The sequence below is a fragment of the Cetorhinus maximus genome, chromosome 23, assembly GCF_964194155.1.
Source record: "Cetorhinus maximus chromosome 23, sCetMax3.hap1.1, whole genome shotgun sequence".
Lineage (NCBI taxonomy): Eukaryota > Metazoa > Chordata > Chondrichthyes > Lamniformes > Cetorhinidae > Cetorhinus > Cetorhinus maximus.
Genome location: NC_135901.1, coordinates 31,091,732 through 31,114,748, shown reverse-complemented (window position 1 = coordinate 31,114,748; position 23,017 = coordinate 31,091,732). Strand labels below are relative to the sequence as shown.

The 23,017-nt window shown below is 44.3% G+C and overlaps 3 protein-coding genes and 1 long non-coding RNA gene across 5 annotated transcripts in view; 1 reads left to right on the top strand and 3 right to left on the bottom strand.

Annotated features, from left to right (window-relative positions):
- LOC144697120 (uncharacterized) overlaps window positions 1-23,017 on the bottom strand; it is a 432,856-nt gene that overhangs the window by 154,710 nt on the left and 255,129 nt on the right. The window lies entirely within an intron of this gene.
- LOC144697359 (uncharacterized) overlaps window positions 1-23,017 on the top strand; it is a 226,542-nt gene that overhangs the window by 1,254 nt on the left and 202,271 nt on the right. The gene's annotated exons all lie outside the window — the stretch shown is intronic.
- LOC144697094 (uncharacterized) overlaps window positions 1-23,017 on the bottom strand; it is a 391,382-nt gene that overhangs the window by 176,873 nt on the left and 191,492 nt on the right. The gene's annotated exons all lie outside the window — the stretch shown is intronic.
- LOC144697966 (uncharacterized) overlaps window positions 1-23,017 on the bottom strand; it is a 164,609-nt gene that overhangs the window by 45,272 nt on the left and 96,320 nt on the right. Inside the window, exons 8-9 of the mRNA XM_078569918.1 lie at window positions 8,875-8,938; window positions 5,521-5,912 (exon numbers count right to left, since the gene is read on the bottom strand). Of these exons, the coding sequence (XP_078426044.1) occupies window positions 5,521-5,912; window positions 8,875-8,938 (456 nt within the window). The remainder of the gene's footprint in view (window positions 1-5,520; window positions 5,913-8,874; window positions 8,939-23,017) is intronic.

The window sequence follows — 23,017 nt, the reverse complement described above, 5'->3', positions numbered from 1 at the left end:
TGCTGGACTGGCCGGTCTCACGACTTTGCTTCCAGTGGCTGATGCTCTTTGAGCCTGGGAGTGCACATTTCCACTGAAATCATCCACAAAACCTGATGAAGGACATTTATTTTATCCCGGACAGTAAATTATGTTTTTCCTACCACTACAGGTAGATCTAAAATAAATACATTTGTCTCTGTTCCATTGAGTCTACAGCACAGGGCCAGGCCAGACAGCTCAATTGGTCTCTGTCAGTATTTATGCTCCACATGAGCCTCCACCCACCCCTCTTCATCTCCCCCATCAGCATGTCCTTCTATTCCTTTCTCCCTATGTATGTATCTAGCTTCCCTTAAATGTATTCATGCGATTCACCTCAACCACTCGCTGTGGTAGTGAGTTCCACACTCTCACCACTCGCTGGGTAAAGAGGTTTCTCATGAAATCCCTATTGGATTATTGAACCCCTTCACCATCTTAAAGGCTTCCATCAGGTCACCCTTCAGTCTTCTCTTTTCTAGAGAAAAACAGCCCCAGCTTTTCCTGAGGGTTAAATGCTCTCAGTTCTGGTATTATTCTTGTGAATCTTTGTTGCCCCATCTCCAGTGCCTCTATTTCCTTTTTCTAAATGGAGATCAGAAATGTTGACAGTACTCCCAGTATAGCCTAACCATGGTTCAAAACAGGTTGAACATAACCTCCCTGCTTTTCAATTCTATCCCTCTAGAATGGAACCCTATATCTGGGCCCCACACTTTAGGAAAGATGTGAAGTTCTTAGAAAGAGTGCAGAGGAGATTTAAGAGAATGGCACCAGGGATGAGGGACTTCAGTTAGTTGGAGAGACTGGAGCAGCTGAATTTGTTCTTTTGAGATCACAGAGTCATTCGAGTAGAGGAGGAGTCCATTTCAGCCCATTGTGTTCATGCTGGCTCACTGCAGAGCAAACCAGTCAGTCCCATTGCCTCGTTCTATCCCTGTCGCCCTGAAAATTTATTTCCCTCAACTGCCCATCCAATTTCCTTTTGAAACCGTCACTGTCTCTGCTTCCACCCACCTCGTAGACAGCGAGTTCCAGGTCATCTCCACTCACTGTGTAAAAACGTTCCTCCTCAAATCCCCCCCATATCTTTTCATTTTTATTCTTTCATGGGATCTGGGTGTCGCTGGCTGGGCCAGCATTTATTGCCCATCCGTTATTGCCCTTGAGAAAGTGGTGTTGAGCTGCATTCTTGAACCACAGCAGTACATGTGGTGTAGGTACACCCACAGTGCTTTTAGGGAGGAATTCCAGGATTTGACCCAGCGACAGTGAAGGCATACCCACGGTGATGTAGATATATCTCCTGTACAAAACTTTAAATCTGTGTCCCCCTTCATCAGCAAATGGGAACAGCTTTTCTTTGTCCACCTTATCTAAACCTGTCATAATCTTGTACACCTCGATCAAATCTCCCCTCAACCTCCTTTGCTCCAAGGAGAACAACCCCAGCTTCTCCAGCCTAACCTTGTGGTTAAAATTCCTCATCCCTGGAACCATTCTGGTAAATCTCCTCTCCACCCTCTCAGGGACCCTCACATCCTTCCTAAAGTGTGGTGACCAGAACTGGACTCAATACTCTAGTTGTGGCCTGACTAGAGCTTTATAAAGGTTCAGCAAAACTTCCCTGCTTTTGTTCTCAATCCCTGAAGCCCAAGATCCCATGTGCTTTGCTAATTCCTCTCTCACTCTGTCCTGCCAGCTTCAATGATCTCTGCACATGAACCCCCAGGTCCCTCTGTCCCTGCTCACTCTTTAGAACAGTTCTATTTACATCTATATTTCCTCTCCCTATCTCCTCTGCCAAATCACATCGCCTCAGTCTTCTCTGTATTAAATTCCATCTGCCACTTCAGAGAATGTTAAGGGGAGATTTAAGTGTTAAACTAAACATTCAGAGAAGAGGAGGCACTGCTTTCTTTAATATGTCACCCACAATTGAAGATGATCCCCTCCCATTCGGCCCATCGTGCTCCTGCCGGCTACTGCGAATATCTAAGTTCATAATTCATATGTTTTCAAAAATAACTTATAGTTTGGGGATTGAAATGCAGCTGGATGGAAACTCTGGGTTGAAAAACTGTTGAACACAACTCTTACAGAAATGCAAATCAAACAAGCCTGGGCTAATTACAGTTAAAATGTGACCTATGTTTATTCAGTAAGGTCAGTATTGATAGTGAGAACACTTAAACAATGGATGACCCATTGTGGATTTTTATTTTTATTTTCTCACTGAAGGCAGTTTCAGTCAGCAGCCTGCGGGCAGCTTGGTCAGTCAGCAGGAAGTGTGGGACCAGGAGCTGTGAACCAGCTGTGGGACGAGAAGCCAAGAGGGTCATTAGGAATCAGCATGTTCCTCATGTTTAAATCCCTCAGCAAGAAGGTAGTGAAACTTCCGCTTGAACTGAGAAGTCCACAGCTTTGAGGCCTTAAAGGAAAGTTGCAGTGTTTCTTAGCCTAAAGCTGATGGAAGGACCCCCATAAAGTCTTGGAGCTTGGAGAATAGCTGGAATACTGAGGAGAATTAAAGTGAATTCTGGAGAGCTTTGACATCTCTTTGGGATGGTCCCAGGAACAGAAGCGAATGAACCTTCAAGATACCATTAAGTATAAGTTCTCTTGTGAAGTTAAAAAGTAGAACTGGGTTTATAGCATAAATCTTTATAAACTATTGTGTTAAGTTCACAGTGCTGGTTTTTAATATTTTTTTCTATATATACAGTAAAGTTTGTTTTTACTTTTAAACATGGAATCTTGTGGTGTAATTCTTTCAGTTATCACTGGGTGTTCGAATTTCTCTTTAAACGTTAACGGTCCTGACCGGGATTGTAACAATCGGCAAAATCAATATTTCAAAACAAATCCAAGAGAAAATATGATTTTCCTTATTTTGTACAAAGCGTTATTACATTGTAAGACATCCCTCTTCTAGGATCCCCAACAATTTTTTCGTTCAAGCAATTCTTTTCGTGAAACAATCCAAGAATTAATGATTAAAAATGGAACTAATTGTAGTCCCTTCTAAAGCAGGAGGGCTATCGCCCAGCACAGAGGCTAATTTGGGATTTCTCCCATAGACCAATCGATAGGGACTATACCCTCCAACCATCTGAAGTGAATTCTTTACATGAATCGTCCATGCCAGTGCAGTTGTCAACTTAAAGTTTGGCTGATCAGCTAAGATTTTCTGCAGCATTTCATCGATCACCGTGTGATTCCTTTCACAGAGTCCATTGCTGAAAGGACTTTCAGCTGCAGTGTTCATGACCATAATGTTCATGTTTTCACACACGTCTCTAAACTCATCATTGGTAAATTTCCCCTCCATTATCAGTCAGAAACTTAGCTGGTGCCCCAGGTCCAGTCCCTATCCATTTCTCCATGACTTGGTCTATAATCTCCCTTTTGTCCTTGCCATGTGTTATTGGAGAAAGACTAAATCGGGTTACCATGTCTATAAAGTGTAGAGTGAAAATATTTCTGTCTTTGTCCCATCCCTTTAGATCCACGGCAACTACCTGGTTAAAGTCACGTGCCAAGGGAAGGTTTCCAATAGGATGTGATGGCATCCTCCGATACTTATTACACATTTCACACTTTGCTCTAATCTCTTCTATGAGCCTCGTATACTCTTCATCAACCACTTGTGCATTACTAAGCAGGATTTTTAACCTTTGACAGGAAGGGTTAGCAAGTTGTCTGTTTAGCTTTAAAATAATTTGTTTTTTTCTCTCTGATTCTTATCATTGATACTATTAATCCTTCTCAAAGACTCTGATTAGAAACATCAGGTATTGTTAAGGGGAGACGACAATGCCCTGATTAAGTAAACGACCAATCCACTGACTTTCCAAAGACAATTGCCTTATCTTGCTCCATATCCAGTTGCATTTGTGCCTTTTTCATGGAAGGTTTACTCAACAGTAAGGGTATCTCATTAGAGAGTACACCAGTCCTGATAAAGAGGCTGACTCCAGCTATTTTGCAAAAATCCCCACTCTTTTTAGTGACTTCAATGTGTTGACATCCCCATACCCGAACAAGTAGAACTTTCACACTCCTTAACCTTGTGTCGATCCTCAGTACAAGGTGAATCTGGGTAACATTTTCACCAATCTGATCCACATACTGTCGAGGTGCAGCCACTGTCGAACACAGCACAGTTGAATGAGTCAGTGACTAACACACTCATCACTGGACCAAAGCTCCTTGTGACTAGTACAATTCCTTCAGAGTGATCATCATCATCATCTTCAGCCTCAGAATTCTCTGTGTCATGTGTCACTTCGAAGACCCTGATTTTCCACTTTGGGCAGTTCATCACATGATGATATTTTGAGTCAGACCTGAAACACCTGTTAACTGTTCCCTGGTCATTCCTGGGGGTCATTCACCTATTAGTGCTGTTCCAATCCTGTCTCTTGTTGTGATATCCAGATCTGCTAAAGATGCTTTCACCCTTGTTCAAAACCTGTCAAAGTCCAACTATCCAATAGATCATCTTTCTTGTAAATCTCATCAATGAATCCGAATAGAAGATCCAAACCTTCATCAGTATCCAACTGATGGGCATCCAGTTCACTAAATACTTTGCTTCTGATTTTACTTTTGTTGGGAGGTGACGATGCCAAGACCAGACCTTGTTTCCTCCTTGGTAGGGACGTAACCCGTGTCCACATATCCACTTCATTCTTCCACTGGTCGTGTGGCTCAGACTCCGAGAACATCGGCGGGTAATCAGACCCTGACAATTCCCACTTGCTTTCAGCCATTTCTCACAAAAACTTACTCAGGTTGTAAGTTTCTGTCTGAAATTTTATTTTCCTCTAGTTTCCTATCTTCACCATTAGACGAGCATTCTTTGTTACCATGTTATAATCCTGACAGCCTGATGGTGAAGGAGTAAACTGGAGCCAGTCTTTACTTTGTATAGATTTATTCACTGAGTGAAACATTACAGGTATATACCTTCTAACTCAGCTCCACTCTATGTCAGTAAGGGTCTCTTTATATGTGCTCAAGTAACTATCCAATCCATGACACCCACCTGTATATACTTAACCTCATTTGACACAATTAACACCCACAGTCAGAGCATCCAAAAGTCCCTAATCAGAGTGACTGTCATGGTGTGTCAGCAGCTCAGATGAACAGATGAATCCCTTCCCACACTCAGAGCAAGTGAACGTCCTCTCCCTGGTGTGAACTGGCTGGTGTCTCAGCCGGGTGGATCAACCCTTCCCACGCTCAGAGCAGGTGAATGGCTTCTCCCCGTGTGAACTCGCTGGTGTTTCTGCAGATCGGATGACTGAGGGAATCCCTTCCCACACACGTAACAGATGAATGGCCTCTCCCCAGTGTGAACCCGCTGGTGTGCCAGCAGGTAGAACGACCGAGTGAATCCCTTCCCACACTCAGAGCAGGTGAACGGCCTCTCCCCGCTGTGAACTCGCTTGTGCATCAGCAGGGGGGATGAATCACTAAACTCCTTCCCACACAGGGCAGGTGAATGGCCTCTCCCCAGTGTGAACTCGCTGGTGTCTCCACAGGTGGGATGAATGACTGAATCCCTTCCCACACTCAGAACAGGTGAATGGTCTCTCCCCAGTGTGAACTCGCTGATGTGATTGCAGGCTAGATAACTGACTAAATCCCTTCCCACACTCAGGGCAGGTGAACGGTGTCTCCCCAGTGTGAACTCGCTGGTGTGTCTGCAGGTGAGATGACTGAGTGAATCCCTTCCCACACTCAGAGCAGGTGAACGGCCTCTCCCCGGTATGACTGCGCCAATGAGTTTCCAACACAGATGGGGATCTGAATCCCTTCCCACAGTCCCCACATTTCCACGGTTTCTCCATTGTGCACGTGTCCTTGTGTCTCTCCAGGTTCTACGATCAGTTGAAGCCTCGTACTCACACAGAACTCATGTACAGTCTCTCTCTGCTGTGAATGGTGATGTTTTTCTCAAGCTCTGAAACTGGTTAAAACTTATTGCACAGTCAGTGCACTGGAACACTCTCACTCGGGTGTGTGTGTCTCCCGCTTTTGCAGTCACACTGATGTTTAAAACCTTTTGAAGCAAACAGAACAGACAAACATTTCTCCTTCTAGATTCAAAGGCTGATCATATTCAGGTCCCGATGAGTCGAGTGAGTCTGTCAGATCTTGACGTGATGTTTGGTTTGAGATTGCTGTCTGCAAATCCTCCCCTTCTAATATCCTGCTAAAGAAGTTTACAAACATTATTGTCAGTACAGGATGGAAATTCAGAACAGACAATTCTAATTTCTATGGAACATTCTTTCCTCTCTCATTCCCCAAAAGCAGTAATTCTCCATCTCACACACTCTCGCTCCATTCTCACTCTGCTGCACCTAAGATACACCCAACATTATTGCACTAAAAATGTGTCTAATACACAGTGTTCTATTACATGATTAGAGATACATGGTGCTGTGGGGATGAACTTTATTTCAACAGCCAGTGGTGATGTCCTGGAACCCACTGCCAATGAGGGTGGTGGTTCCAGAGATGATCAATAACTTCAAAATGAAATTGAATTGACACTTGAAGGAAATGAACATGCAGGGGAACGGGGGTATAGAAGGGGAATGGGATTGACTGGATCACTCTACAGAGAGTTGGTATGGACTCGAGTTGTCAAATGGACTCCTTCTGTGTCAGAATTACTCCATCACTGGAAATATATTAAGTAACTACAGTACTGTCCTCCAAGACTAGAAGGATAACAAATTAACTTTATTACAAAACTATCAATAATATATCTAAAATGTCCCCATTACAATAGTGTAATAATTTTCATAATATTATTCTGCTTTATTGTCGAGTAGGTTTATGAGTGTGAGCGTGGATGGTTCTCTCTGTGTGATTTAATTACATTTGGAGTCAGGGAAACTACAAAGCTTGATATTATCAAAAGAAGTTAGGTGTAGAAATGTACTTGAAATGCTAATGAGTAAACATCGATGGGGTCTTAGCTTGGAAGGTGTGAAGGGAATTTGTATTTTTAGATAAGTGAAGGGGTTGTTTGGATTTCAAAGGGACATTAGGATTTTTACAACCAGCCAGATAAGCAAGGCTAAGCAATGTGTTCATTTTTCCCAAAGGTTACTGACAATATTGGCAACATGAAAGATTGTTATAGTATGGGAAAGGTCAAGTTCCAAAGACCTATGGAACAATGGAATTTACATATTAAAGAGAGAGAAAATATATAAAGGAGACTGAAAGGCTATGTTGGGGAACCATGTAAGATCTAGCAGGAGTGTGTGAAACAGCCTTCGGGAAGCCTCCACCCATTTGTGCATAAGTCTATTGTGTCCTGTAACTAAAGTTGAAGACAAGCTTTTGGAATTCCATTGCCCAGTGGGTACTGTGATAACTTGCTGGGTTACTTTTTTAATTTAAAATCCATTTTGTTGCCTTAAAGAGGGTGTGTAATTTAGAGTCAGGTTAATTAGGAATTTTAGGATTTGTTATAGTATTAAGTAATTGTAGTCTTACGTATGTGCTTGAAATCTTTTCTTCTATTAATAAATATTTTAATTTCATTTTTAAAATCTCTAAAGGTCTTAGTGGACTCCTTGTTTCTGAATTCAGTGCACACAGCTTCTCGTAATAAATACAAATTGCAAAACTGTTGTGATAGCATGGCTAAGTTTCCCTTGTGGATTTGGTCCACCTGGCACACATCATCTCCCACATCATAACACTCCTATCATAACATTAGACATATCTTTGTCCTCTCAGACTGTATTGTCCAGGGGGCAGAACTCTAATGAAATAAAATAAGGGACACTTCAGCCATGGGGGAGGCATGGGTGGGGGGTGAGATGCTGGTGACTGTGAGAGCAGGTTGGGGGTGTTTGGGTTTCAATATGAGGGGAGGTAGGGAGGAGGGGTCTTGAGACAATAATAGTGGGAGGGTGGGGTTTAAAATCAACTAAAACTTACAACTTATCTTGTTCAGTCACAACATCATCATCTCTCTGCTGGCCAACTCACTCACTTACCAAAGGATCAAAGAGGTGTTGAAGGTGGCGATATTGTCTAAGAAAAGTGCTAATTAAGAATGGAAGGCAGGATACTCAAGGTACAGCTCTAGTGGGGGTGGGGTGGAAAGACTAACAAAGTTTTAGTTTTAGATTTAAAAATAATGGAAATAGGTGGGAAAAGAAGAATCTATATAAATTATTGAAAAAAAAAGCCCAACGCAAACTGGAGGAACAGCACCTCATCTTCCGACTAGGCACTTTACAGCCTTCCGGGCTGAATATTGAATTCAACAACTTTAGATCTTAAACTCCCCCTCCCCCCATCCCCACCCCGTTTCTCCCCCCTCCCCCTTTTTTTTTTCAATAATTTATATAGATTCTTCTTTTCCCACCTATTTCCATTATTTTTAAATCTACAACTAATACTTTGTTAGTCTTTCCACCCCACCCCCACTAGAGCTGTACCTTGAGTGTCCTGCCATCCATTCTTAATTAGCACTTTTCTTAGATAATATCACCACCTTCAACACCTCTTTGATCCTTTTGTCTGTGACATCTTTTGATTATCTGCTCCTATCACTGCTTGCTTGTCCCTACAACCACCCCCCGCCTCAACTTCTCTCCCCCCGCCCCCCACCTTAAACCAGCTTATATTTCACCCCTCTCCTAACTATACTCAGTTCTGCCGAAGGGTCGTGAGGACTCGAAACGTCAACTCTTTTCTTCTCCGCCGATGCTGCCAGACCTGCTGAGTTTTTCCAGGTAATTCTGTTTTTGTTTTGGATTTCCAGCATCCGCAGTAGCTTTTAGCTTTTTGTTTTTATCACTCACTTACCGTCCCACTCGAATCACTCAAACTCACCCTGGAGACTCCCGGGATCAGTTTCCCACAGGCTGGCCTAGAAATACAGGACAAAAGGTAAATAAGGAGCAATTCTCCCCATTGGTGAATCCCTCAGCAGGAAGGGAAGTGAAGGGGGCGGGCTCTCCCCCGCACATGCGCAGATTCCCCTCTCTCGAGTTCTCCGAGCGGCTTCTCGCTCTGGTCGGAGCCGTCAGCCGGTTGTTGCCTGGAAACCTTGGCTCGAGGAGGTGGAGGGGGAGGGGGAACAATGGGTGGGGGCGGGGCTCCCGTGTCCGCGCGCCGAGCCTGCAGACTGGAACCCGACAACGTCATCGCGGAGCAGAGTGATTCCTATTGGCTGATTCAGGCAGGGTTCCATTTTGGAAGTCACAATGCGGAAGTTGGGCAACGAGCTTCAGTTTAAAACTTCCTCCTCTGGGCAACATCTGTGAGGAAATCAATGTTTCCCCCTTTCCATTTCTTTTCTCATTCTGGGGACAAATTGTTGACTTGCAGGAACTGAAGGGAAAGGAAGTGAATCCAGGGAGGGTGCAGACTCTGGAAAGGTTGGCCCAGGTCTCTCTCTCTCTCTTAAAGACATTGACATCCTTTGCTCCCTCAGCTTGACATATTTATTTGCCTGGCTAAAATTATGGTCTCTTTGCTAATGTTCAGAGTCTCGTGTTGTTTAATGGTACATATTATATGTATTATTTCTGGTTCTCTGATAAAATACATTTATTATTTTTTCTAGCCCTGTAATATATTACTGTAGCTAGGTTATATATTTCCAGCCAGAAATTCATTTCTGTGTTGAAGGAGTCCATTCGGCAACTCAAGTCCATGTCAACTCCCTGTAGAGCAATCCAGTCAGTCCTATTCCCTTTCTCTATCCCTGTTCCCCTGCATGTTTATTTCCTTCAAGTTATCACCCAATTTCATTTTGAAATCGTTGATCATCTCTGCTTCCACCAGTTAGTGAGTTCCAGGTCTCACAGCCTGCAGGGAGATTTTCAGGGCTCTGTGTCCTGCACTGGAACCACTGAGCATGGATCAATCAATCAGCATGAATTGACACCTTCAGGAGAATTGGGAGGGTGTATATTAGGTACAGCAGAGTAGGAATGGAGGGAGAGTGTGTGGGATGGAGATTTACAGCTTTTGGGTGAGAGAGGAAAGAATGTTCCATAGAAACTAGAATTGTCTGTTCTGAATTTCTGTCATGGACTGACAGTGATGACTTTTGTAAACTCCTTTTACAGAACATTAAAAGGGGAGGATTTGCAGACAGAAATCTCAAACCAAATGTCACATCAAGATCTGACAGAGTCACTCGATTCGTCGGGAGCTGAATATCAATGGGCTTTGAATCTAGAAGGAGAAATATTTGACTGTTCTGTCTGCTTCAGAAGGTTTTAAAATCAGTGTTATTGGAAATGCACTGAGACAGACACATCTGAGTGAGAATGTTCCAGTGTACTGACTGTGGAAAGAGCTTTGACCAGTTACGCAGCCTGATAAAACATCACGGGAGGGACTGTACACATGTTCTGTGTGTGGACTGCTCAGTTGATCATTGAATCTGGGGCGACCTAAGGACACCCGCACTATGGAGAAACTGTGGAAATGTGGGGACTGTGGGAAGGGATTCATATCCCCATCAAAGCTAGAAATTCATCGACGCAGCCACACTGGAGAGAGGCCGTTCACCTGCTCCATTTGTGGGAAGGGATTCACTCATTCATCCCACCTGATGAGACACCAGCGAGTTCACACCGGGGAGAGACCATTCACCTGCTCTGACTGTGGGAAGGGATTCACTCAGTCATCCCACTTGCGGATTCACCAGCGAGTTCACACCAGGGAGAGTCTGTTCATCTGCACCATGTGTGGGAAACGATTCACTCAGTCATCAAGCCTGCTCAGACACCATGTCACTCACACTGATGAGAGACCCTTTCAATGTTCTGACTGTGGGAGTAGCTTCAAAAGCTCTCAGGAACTTATGTCCCACCAGCGTTTTCACACTGAGGAGAGACCGTCCAGCTGCTCTCACTGCACAAAGAGGTTTAGAAGTTCATCCAACCTGCAGGAACACCAGCGACTGCACACCAGGGGGAGGCCATTCACCTGCTCTGAGTGTGGGAAAGGATTCATTCAGTTGTCTAAACTGCAGATGCACCAGTGAATAGGGAGAGGCCATTCACCTACTCCAGTGCGAGAAGGGATTTGCTTATTTATCCAGCCTGCTGAGATACCAGCGAGCTCACAGTGGGGAGAGGCCATTCGCCTGCTCTGAGTGTGGGAAGGGATTCACACGATCGCCCCACCTGCTGACACACAGGCGACTTCACAATGGGGAGAGGCCATTTACCTGCTCTGAGTGTGGGAAGAGATTCAGTCATTCATCTCGTCTGTGGACACATCAGTAAGTTCACACCGGGGAGAGACATTTCACCTGCTCTGTGTGTGGGAAGGGATTCGGTGATTCAGCACATCTGTGGATACATCAGCGAGTGCACACCGAAGAGAGGCCGTTCACCTGCACCGTGTGTGGGCAGCAATTCCCTCAGTCATCCAGCCTGCTGACACACCATGTCACTCACACCAATGAGAGACCCTTTAAATGTGCTGACTGTATCTGGGCCCCACATTTTAGGACAGATGTGAAGTTCTTCCAGAGGGTGCAGAGGAGATTTACGACAATGGCACCAGGAACGAGGGGCCAGAGACTGGAACAGCTGAATTTTCTGACTTTGGGTCATGGAGTCATTAAGATACACAAGGAGACTATTCAGCCCATCAAGTCCATGCTAGCTCTCTGTAGAGCAATCCATTCAGACCCATTCCCCCATTCTATCACTGAATCCCTGTAAGCTTATTTCCCTCGTGTCCATCCAGTTGCCTATTTAAATTGTTCATCATCTCTGCTTCCCACCCCGCCCCTCATAGACAGCGAGTTCCAGGTCATTACCGCTCGCTGTGTAAAAATATTCCTCCTCACACCCTCCCCGCATCTCCTGCCCAAAACCTTAAATCTGTGTCCCTCTCCTCCTTGTACCATCAGCGAATAGGAACAGCTTTTCTTTGTCCACCTTATCTTACCCTGTCATAATCTTGTACACCTCTATCAAATCTCTCCTTAACTTCCCAGATTCAAGGAAAACAACCCCAGCCTGACGTCTACAATATAAAAAACAAAGAAACTATGTTAATGCTTGAAATCAATTGGGAATGTTTGATTTCTGTTTTAAAGATATGATGAATATATTGTCTTGGACAGTAAAGGAATTGGAGTAACTCACCCGGGTGATCAGTGGAATGTATCAATCTGGTATCCACCTAGATTCTAGTGAAAGTCAGGGAGGTGTAGATGAGATGAATAAGTTGATAGATTTCTCTGGGAGATATTTACATCCTTACCTATGAATTTTGTTTTAAACAAAACCACATTTGATAGTCTGGCCACCACCTGAAATATCAGGATCATAACAGGGGGAGATAAGCAAAGACAGACACTCACTTTGATCTTTTGATAAGCACACCTGAAAGTTCAGAATATGTGGCCTGACATTGGGATACCGGTGTGAGTGTGCAGATGTGATTTGTTACATGTGAAGACAATAGGACACGTAAGTTCATGGTGAAGTGGACTGAGGAACGGGTCCCAAACATACCCAGCTACTTGACAAACAACATGACAGAAATGGTTAATGTGACCAAGAGAATGAGACAATATTTTGACAACATCAAGGTGTTGACACATACTCCAGAAAGAAACTGACTTTAAAACAATTGGTATAGAATTAAACACACTGGTCATGGTCACAAAATGAGTAAAATTGAAGTAACAGAGATAAAAATTTGGATTGGAACAATTAAGGGCTTGGGAGAAATAATACTGAGTGAGAACTGTCCACAAGTTGGACAGGGGTAAGGAGAGAGCTGGAGAATCTTTTACATCCATGCTTGATCTGTTCCTTGAAGCATATGTCCTTATGTACTAGTAACCTAGAACTCACGGCGCTCCTTCAGGAGAAAAGATCGAGTAGATGTTACCGCAGGCGGGGCCAGAACAGAACTGGAAAATGATGGAGTGAAATTGAGTGAGGGGTCGGAGAGAGAGTTCTCCTCCCCCTGAAGGTGTGGACTGTAAGAATCCTGGGGGACCCCCTACTTCGGGTTTTCTTGCTAATTAGTGAACACTAAATAAAAACTATGACTGACTGTGCATTTTTTAATTTGATTGTTACACTTCTCCTGTTTTTATTCCTGTTGTGATTACTCTCTGGGTGAGGATGGTTGACAGGTGACAGGATGGGAAATTGTGGTTTGGGTCGTCATTGACCAAATATTTTATTGATCCAAAAGGTGTAAAAGGGGCCAAACTTCAGCAGAAATCTGGCAGAGCTGAGAACAGACGATTTGCTATGTGGGAACAGGGAGATGAACAGCTCCCAGAGGACAGAGAAAACAAGAGCCCCTTGAATCCTAGACGACACCTGGGTGTCAAGGCCACCATGTTTTCACTGCTTGGCATGGGAATGCTGACTCCCTGTACCGGGGACGGAGCATGGGAAGCCAATTGTTTGAGAGTTTGACGTGGCTTGGGCGGGTACAGATGGTTCAATGACAGGTTTTGTAATTGGTCCGTTCAAATGTTAGCTCAGCAATGATTGGGTTAAATCAGTCTCCATAGACTTTGTGATGTACAAAAGTATCAGAAGGGATTCCCCGAGCACAGAGATTTGTAGAGGTTTTACATATTGCATTGACTGGTGCCATGGCATCTGGGGCAGACCAGGGAGCATTTACGTGGAGATGGTGCTTCTACCCAGAGTGTAATGGTAATGCTGCTGCACTTTGATACTACTGCTCAGACATGAGCATGTGTCAGGTCTTATTTATACTGAATAAAATCTAACCACTGTCACCAATAAGGATTATCACTGTGAATCATTTCAGAGTTTGGGAAAAGGGGATAAAGGGTTAATTGACTCCCTGAACCTAATTTTCTAACATCACTGTGTCAAAAATAAAATCTCATCTCCCTCTCTGGCTCCTTTGCCAATTACCTTAAAGGGACTCACTTTCTGTTAAAGAGCCTGCCAACCCCTCTCACCCACTTTCCCTAAAGTGCAGAAATCTAATCATGAAAAGTCCAGAAAAATCAAATATTTTTAAAGATAAAAGTTTATTAATGAAACAGAACATGGTTGAGAAAAACAGAAAATTACTTGAGGATCAAAGACAACCAGAGTAAAAGGATGTGCACAATGTTCTCGACCCAAATGGTTTCTCTTTAATTCATCTGTCCCCTGTTCACCGCCCTCTTTGTGGAACACCTCCGCTCAGTCCACAAGCATGACCCTGACCTTCCAGTTGCTGCCATTATAATTCACCACTTTGCTCTCATGCTCACATTTCTGTCCTCGGCCTGCTGCAGTGTTCCCGAGAAGCCCAACACAAGCTGGACGAACAGCACCTCATCCTCCAATGAGGCACTTTACAGCCTTCTGGACTCAACATTGAGTTCAACAACTTCAGACTGTCAACTCTGTCCTCCGTTTGGAACTATTTTTTGTGGCTGCGTTTGCTGCCAACGCGGGGCGTGCTCAGTTGTACCGCTTCACGCCATGACATCATTGTGAGTGACGAAGATCAGAACTCTACTCATTCCCTCAGCCTCAGTGTGATACTCATCCTCTCCAGTTAGTTTCTCCCTGTTTTTAAACCAATTTCAAACTTGCAGCAATCCTAATGAGAACTGAAACTGAAGAACAAAATTCAATGAATAATCCTAGAGTGGATTTTGGACCCAGAAAGGGCTATTTCATTCAGAACAAAATCCAATACCCATTTTCCCCTCGGTCATTTCCTTTAGCTTTATCTGTTTCCATGGTGTATTTTCAGTTCTATTATATACAAACCCTGGCAGCTCACTCATCAATACCTGAAACATTTTACTGTTCTCTGCACTGTCTAAGTTTTTTTTAGCATAGAGACAAATACAATCCACTGCTTTCTCTTCCACAATCTGTAATATACATAGTTTTGTTAACAATAACCACGGAAATGTGTGGTTTTACTTTCCAATGTTTTTAACCGGACTGCGTTTACTGCAGATGGATCCGGCCAATGACGTTATTGGTGTTGAGCGCTCACACCGACAAGTGCACATGTGCAGGCGGGTATTGGTGGCCATCTCATGCGGCCATCTTGCGTTGACAGGATACACTTTTTTTTACCATGTGCCAGTCTGTATCTCGTTTTCATTATTTTTACTATCAGACAGAGCTGTCCTTTATTCTGCCATTAACACTTGCTCTGGACCAATGCTTTGTTTCTTTACTACAACCATTATCTCCCTTTGTCTTTTGTTCCATGATAATTTTGTTATCTAATCTCGCCCGCCCTCTACCCAATCCCTGACTTTCCTTTTTGCTCTACCGAACCCTCCCCCTTTCTCGACAGCATCAAACCCATCACATTTCTTCTTCTCTTTAGTTCTGAAGAAGAGTTATGTTGGACTCGAAACATTAATTCTGTTTCTTTCTCTTCACAGATTCTTCCAGAGCAGCCGGGCTTTTCCAGCACTGTCTGTATTTATTTTAGTTCTGCCCGTAGTGGTGGGAAAAACATCATTTACTATCCAAGCTTTACATCTGGCACTCACCAGGATGCTTCGCAAGAAAACCAATGTGAGGGGAAAACAACAACTGCCAGTCACCATCAATTGGTGCAATCTCCATGGCAACGCCACTGCCTACCAGAATCCACTTGCCAACCAATCAGCACTCTCGCCTCATGCAGTATAAATTGTTGTTTTCTGCTTAGATTGGTATTCTTGCGAATTGTCCTGATGAGTACAACACGAAAAGCTTCAACATGTCTCTTTTCTCAGCAATACTCAGTTCTGTGCAACCAAACAACGATTTACTATCCAGGATAAAATAAGTGGACTTCATCAGCTTTTGCAGATCATTTCAGTGGAAATGTGCACTCCCAGGCTCAAAGAGCATCAGCCCACTGGAAGCAAAGTCGTGAGACTGACCAGTGCAGCAGAAAGAAACCCTCTGACCCTCCCACTTCACCAAGTGACAGAATGAACATGGTTCAGTCCTGGATGTGATTCACAGCAGCAATAACAGCAGAATCCAACCCCTACAATCACTTGTGAACTCGCTGATGTCTCAGCAGATTTGATGACTGAGTGAATCTCCCACACACGGAACAGGTGAACGGTCTCTCCTCAGTTTGAACTCTCCGCTGCCTCAGCAGGGCAGATTAAACAGTGAATTCGCTCCCACGCTCATAACAGGTGAACAGTCTCTCCCCAGTGTGAACTCGCTGGTGTGTCCGCAGGTTGGATATTTGACTGAATCCCTTTCCACGTTCCCCAGTGTGAACTCGCTGGTGAGTCAGCAGGTTGGATGATTCATTGAATCGCTTCCCACACACAGAACAGGTGAACGGCCTCTTCCCTGGTGTGAACTCACTGGTGTGTCTGCAGGTGAGATAGCTGATTGAATCCCTTAGCACATTCAGAGCAGGTGAATGGCCTCTCCCCAGTGTGACTGCGTCGATGTGTTTCCAGTTCAGAGGGGGATCTGAATCCCTTCCCACAGTCCCCACATTTCCATGGTTTCTGCATGGTGTGGGTGTCCTTGTGTCTTTCCAGGTTCGACGATCAGTTGAAGCTTCCTCCACACACAGGACATAAGTATGCTCTCTCCGCTATGAATGATCCAATGCTTTACTAGACTGTGTAACTGGTTAAAACTCTTTCCACAGTCAGTGCACTGGAACACTCTCACTCAGGTGTGGGCGTCTTGGTGCTATCCTGGTCAGACAGATGTTTAAAATTTCCACAAGCAGATAGAACAGAGAAACAGCTCTCCTAGATTCAAAGGCTGATAATATTCAGGTTCCATGAATCAAATGACTCTCTGAGATCTTGAAGTGACGCTTGGTTTGAGATTTCTGTCTGCAAATCCTCCTCTTCTGACAACCTGTAAAAGGAGATGAGAGAAATCATCACTGTTACAACAGGACGGAAACTCAGAACAAATAATTCTAGTTTCTGTGGAACATCGTGTGCTCTCCATTCTCACTATGCCGTACCTAATATACACCCAATAGTCCTGCACTAAAAATGTGTGTAATAGAAAGTAGTCTATTACATGATTAGAGGTACAATGGGGTGTGAGGGAGTGGTGATGACCTGGAACTCGTTGCCTACGAGGGTGGTGGAAGTGGAGACGATCAATGATTTCAAAATGAAATTGGATGAGCACTTGAAGGAAATAAACTTACAGGGGAATGGGGATATAGAGGGGGAATGAGACTGACTGGATTGTTCGACAGAGAGTTGACATGAGCTGAAATTGTCGAATGGACTCCATCTGTGCTTTAATGACTGGAAATATATAACGTAGCTGTGGTGCTATATTACAAGGCCAGAAATCAGAATACATTAAGTCTAAATGACCATGAATAATATATCTCATATGCATCACATAACAACACTAGACATGTCCCTGTCCTGTATTAATTTACTGTCCCCTTAAATGTCAGCCATCTCCTGGGGTAATCACCCCTTTAATTGTGAACATTAGGAAAGAGACCATCCTTTTAGCCAGACAAATAAATGTGTCAAGCTGAGGGAGCAAAGGATGTCAATGTCTTTAAGAGAGAGAGAGAGAGACCTGGGCCAACCTTTCCAGAGTCTGCAGCCTCCCTGGATTCACTTCCTTTCCCTTCAGTTCCTGCAAGTCAACAATTTCCCCCAGAATGAGAAAATAAATGGAAAGGGGGAGAAAAGAAAGTGTTTTACTCACAGGTGTTGGACACAGGAGGAAGTTTTAGGCTGTGTGAAGCTGAATCTTCATTCACACAAAGCCTGCGCTCTGATTGGCTGGAGGACAAGAGTCCTTCCGGTCCACCATGTTCTCTCATTGGTTAATCTCCCGCCTGAAGTCAATGGGGCAGCGGAAGCCCTCGCGAGCGCGGACGATTCGTTGACCCCCATGACGAGCTGAGCGGTTGGCCAAATGGAAACGACACACTCCGCACATGCGCCTTCCCCTCTCCCTCAGACATGCGCAGTCCCGGACAGTCCGCCCGCGCGGTGGATAGAGCGGTTTCCTGAGCGCGAGGGATTGTGGGAGCTGTGGCCGCCATTACTCATCCGGATCCCAGTCTCCAAACTCCTGGGACTGGGATGGAAAGTGGGGGTGGGGGTCGCAGTGACCCCGCCCTGACACAAAACACATGGGGGTAATCACTGGATTTGATTGTGACGCCCCCTTGGCAAAACAGTTTGTTAACTTCAGGTGTAAAGATTTAGACACCTGGGTGACATATTGGGGAGGGCAGTAGGTGAGTGTGAAACTGAACCCGAGAGTCAGCATCTTCAGGGGAGGAGAATTGGGGAAAATCAGGAGGAGGATAAACGAATGAATTAGTGTTAAATTAAATAGGGAGGAGGAAGTGTGTGGGGGGCAGAGTTTGAGAGGGGGAAGAATGTTCTATGACAACTGTAATCAACAGTTATGGATTTCTCCCCTTTACGTTTGTAGTCTTTTGTAATTTCCTTTTGCATTGAATTAGTAGGGAGGATTAGCAGACCTGAAACGCAAACCAAATATCACGTCAAGACCTGATAGATCACTCAATTTATCAGGACCTGACTATCATCAACCTTTGAATGCTGAACGAGAAATGTTTTGTCTATCTATCCACTGAAAAGTTTTCAGCTATCCGTGTGAGGCTTCAATTGGTCATCCAGCTTGGTGATGGACAACAGAAACCTGACAGGGGATGAAGTATATAAAGATGGCATTGTGGGGGAGTGGGGGTGGGTGGGTGTGGGGGGAGCTTTGAGAAAGCAGCCAAGCTTGAAACCTAACCATGCAGTCACAGTGGGGAGAAGCCATTCACGTGCTGCATGCGTGGGAAGGGATTCATTTGCTCATCCACCCTGCTTAGACACTAACAAGTTCACACTGTGGAGAGGCCCTTTGCTCACTCCCAGTGTGTGAAGAGGTTCAGGGATTCCTCTCAGCTGCTGGGACACGGCAAGAGGCCAGTCACCTGCTCTGAATGTTAGAAGGGATTCACTCATTCATTGAGCTTGATAACATATCAATGAGCTCACACCAGAGAGAGACCAGTCACCTGTTCCAACTCGGAAGGGGCTCACTCAGTCAGCCAAGCTGCCGGCAAACCAGTGAGTTCATATTGGGGGAGAGGGCATTTAAAGGCTTCATGTGTGGGAAGGAATTCAGCCAATCCTCCAGCCTGTTGATACACCAGTGAGTTCACATCAGGGAGAGGTTGTTTAAATGTTCTGTGTGTGTGAAAGGATGTCACACCAGCGAGTTCAAGTTTGACTGTAAGAGTTGGATGAGATATTGCAGAGCTCTGAGGTGCAGAGGGATCTGCGTGTCTTAATGCATAAATCACAAAAGCCTAGTATGCAGGTACAGCAAGTAATTGGGAAGGCCAATAGAATGTTATCATTTATTGCGAAGGGAACCGAATACAAAAGTGGGGAGGTTAAGCTTCAGTTATACAGAGCACCAGATAAACCCTACCCAGAATGCAGCATGATGGGCTGAGTAAGGAGGAGCTGAGTTCAAGGAGGTTTGAAAACCTGGAGATAAAAGGGGCTGGTTTATACACTGACCCGGAGGTAAAGGGGCTCATGTGTACACTGGCCCGGAGGTGAAGGGACTTGTGTGTACACTGACTGGAGCTAAAGGGATTTGTGTATGCACTGACCCAGAAATAAAGGGGCTTGTGTATGCACTGACCCGGAGGAAAAGGGGCTTGTGTATATACAGACCCTAGGTTAAAGGTGTTTGTATATGTACAGCCCCTGAACTAAAAGGGATATGTGTACACACAGACCCTGAGCTAAACGGGGTTATGTACGTACAGAGCCTGAATGAAAAGGTGTTTTCCTTGAGAAGAAAGTGCGCTTGTTTACAAACTGACCCTGACCCTAACCCTAATTGGAACCTTTCAATGTTTCTACTGGTTAAATATGTTATCCAATCATAGTTAAAACACACACACAAGGACCTTGGTTCTTACAACTCAAGATTGTTTGTGTTTTATCAAAGCCCACTCTTTGTCCATTGTTCATCTTCCCATATCTAAGCTAAATCCATCTGCCCCTTCCCTATCTGAGAGAGGAGTACACTTAATCTAATTTAAGTCACACTTTTGTCTCAAGGCTGTGCAATATCCATCTGGTTTTTCTTAACAGTTGATAAATTTAGCATCAATGGCTGCCTGGAGATTTAAGTTTGATCAGCAAATTCTTACTGTGTATTCTTTTAATATATTTAATTTCCCCCTAACAGTTTAAGTTGAGGCGGGCAGACAGTTTTATCTTAAACATGGGAAGATGAACAATAGACAAAGAGTGGGCTTTGAGAAAACACAAACAGTCTTGAGTTGTAAGAACCAAGGTCCTTGTATACGTGTTTTAACTTTGATTAGATAATATAACTATGTATACATCCTTTACAATAATTGGTTAGCAAAATCACATGTTTATGTTTATGTACTCAGTAGGATAGAGATAGTATGGAACTGGTGTGTCGGTTACCAATTGGATGTATTCAAATGTACTCAAATGTGTTATGTTAAGAAAAAGCACAGAAGTAATTAAATGTAATCAATCTGGGAGTTGGGTCTTTACTCTTAGGAATGATTGCGGCTCCCTTGCATATGCTTGAATAAAACCAGTTAAAAGGAAGCTTGAGTCTCGTGTGGTCGTTGCGGGATCAGAGAGTGTACCATCTCCTCTTCAACCCTAAACCTAACATTAACCCTGAACCCAACCATAACCCTAAACCTAACATTAACCCTAAACCTAACCATAACCCTAAACCTAACCGTAACCTTAAACCTAACTCTAACCCTAAACCTAACCCTAAATCTAACCATATCCTTAAACCTAACCCTAACCCTAAACATAACCATAACCCTAAAACTAACCCTAAACCTAGCCATAGACCTCAACCTGACCCTAAACATAACCATAACCCTAAACCTTACCCTAAACTCAATCATAATCCTAAACCTAACCATAAACCTAAACCTAACCATAACCCAAACCTAACCCTAACCCTAACTATAAACTTAACCGTAACCCAAACCTAACCCTAAGCCTAACCATAAACCTAACCATAACCCTAAACCTAACCCCAAACCGAACCATAGCCCTGCAACTAACCCTAAACCTAATCATAGCCCTGTACCTAACCGTAAACCTAACCAGAGCCCTCAACCTGACCCTAGAGTACTGTGTGTAGTTCTGGTCGCCACATTATAGGAAGGATGTGTTTGGACTGGAGGGGGTGCAGAGGAGATTCGCCAGGATGTTGCCTGGGATGAAACATTTAAGTTATGAAGAGAGGTTGGATAGACTTGGGTTGTTTTCGTTGGAGCAGAGAAGACTGAGGGGCGACCTGATCGAGGTGTACAAGATTATGAGCGGCATGGACAGGGTAGATAGGGAGCAGCTGTTCCCCTTAGTTGAAGGGTCAGTAACAAAGGGGCATAAGTGAGGAGCAGGAGGTTTAGGGGGGGATGTGAGGAAAAAGTTCTTTACCCAGAGGATGGTGATGGTCTGGAATGCACTGCCTGGGAGGGTGGTGGAGGCAGGTTGCCTCACATCCTTTAAAAAGTACCTGGATGAGCACCTGGCACGTCATAACATTCAAGGCTATGGGCCAAGTGCTGGTAAATGGGATTAGATAGGTAGGTCAGGTGTTTCTCACGTGTCGGTGCAGACTCAATGGGCCAAAGGGCCTCTTCTGCGCTGTAATTCTGTGATAAACATAACCATAACCTTAAACCTAAACCTAACCATAACCATAACCATAAACCTAACCATAACCCTAAACATAACCCTATGGCTAAACCCAACGCTAACCCTCACCCGGAATATACACTAAGGTAGAAATAAACATAACGCTAACCGGGGATCCCAGACATACCCCTGAGAATGTGCCTTGTAGATGGTGGACAGGCTTTGCAGTCAGCACCTTCCAAACCCATGGCCCCTCCCACCTGAAGGACAAGGGCAGCAGATGCATGGGAACACCACCACCTGCAAGTTCCCCTCCAAGCCACACCCCATCAGGATTCAGAACCATATCATCATTCCTTCACTGTCACCGGGTCAAAACCCTGGAATGCCCTTCCTAACATTTTTCCACATTATACTCCATCTGCAAATGTTCTCCCTCTCACTTAGCCTGCCTATATATTTTTACAGACTCCCTAGGTCCTCTGGACAATTTACAAGGTCCCACAAACAGCAAGACGATAATGACCAGATGATCAGTTTTTGTGATGTTGATTGAGGGATAAATATTGACCAGGACACCGAAGATAACTCCCCTGCTCTTCTTGCAGAATAATGACATGGGATCTTTTACATCCACACAAGCAGGCAAGTGGGACCACGGTATAACATCTCATCTGAAAGACGGCACCTCCAACAGGGCGACACTCCCTCAGTACTGCACTGGAGGGTCAGCCGTGAGTTTTGTGCTTAATTCCTGAATGGGGACGTAAGCCCAGAAGCTTGAGACTCAGAGGCATAAGTGTTACCCACTCAGCTCTGACAGACAGTGAGGTGAAGATGAATGGGAGGAGGCATGTGTGGAGAATAAAAACCATCACAGAACAGGTGGGCCGAATGGTCTGTTTCACTGATGTAATTTTATGTAATTTCAATAAGTGGAACATTTCATACACGGAATTGTCGATTTCACATGAAGGATTTGTTTGGGTGTGATGCTGAAAGTGAACTGTCTTATTGTAAAATAATTTCAGCTGAGAGTCTCTGAATAAATGAGGAGAGATCACAAACAGCAGTTCTTAAAGAGACACTGCTCACCCAGCAAATCAGCAATCCCAATTTATCCCACATCAAGGACAGGACACAGGGTGTTCAATCCAAATCTGATTCATTCCACTTACATCCAGAATATTAAACTCCAGCTCAGTTACAGGGTCATTAACATGAGCAGAAATAAACCCCAACGGTCAGGATGGATATGGTTTAGAGTCATAGAGTCATAGGGGTCTACAGCGCAGAAAAAATCCC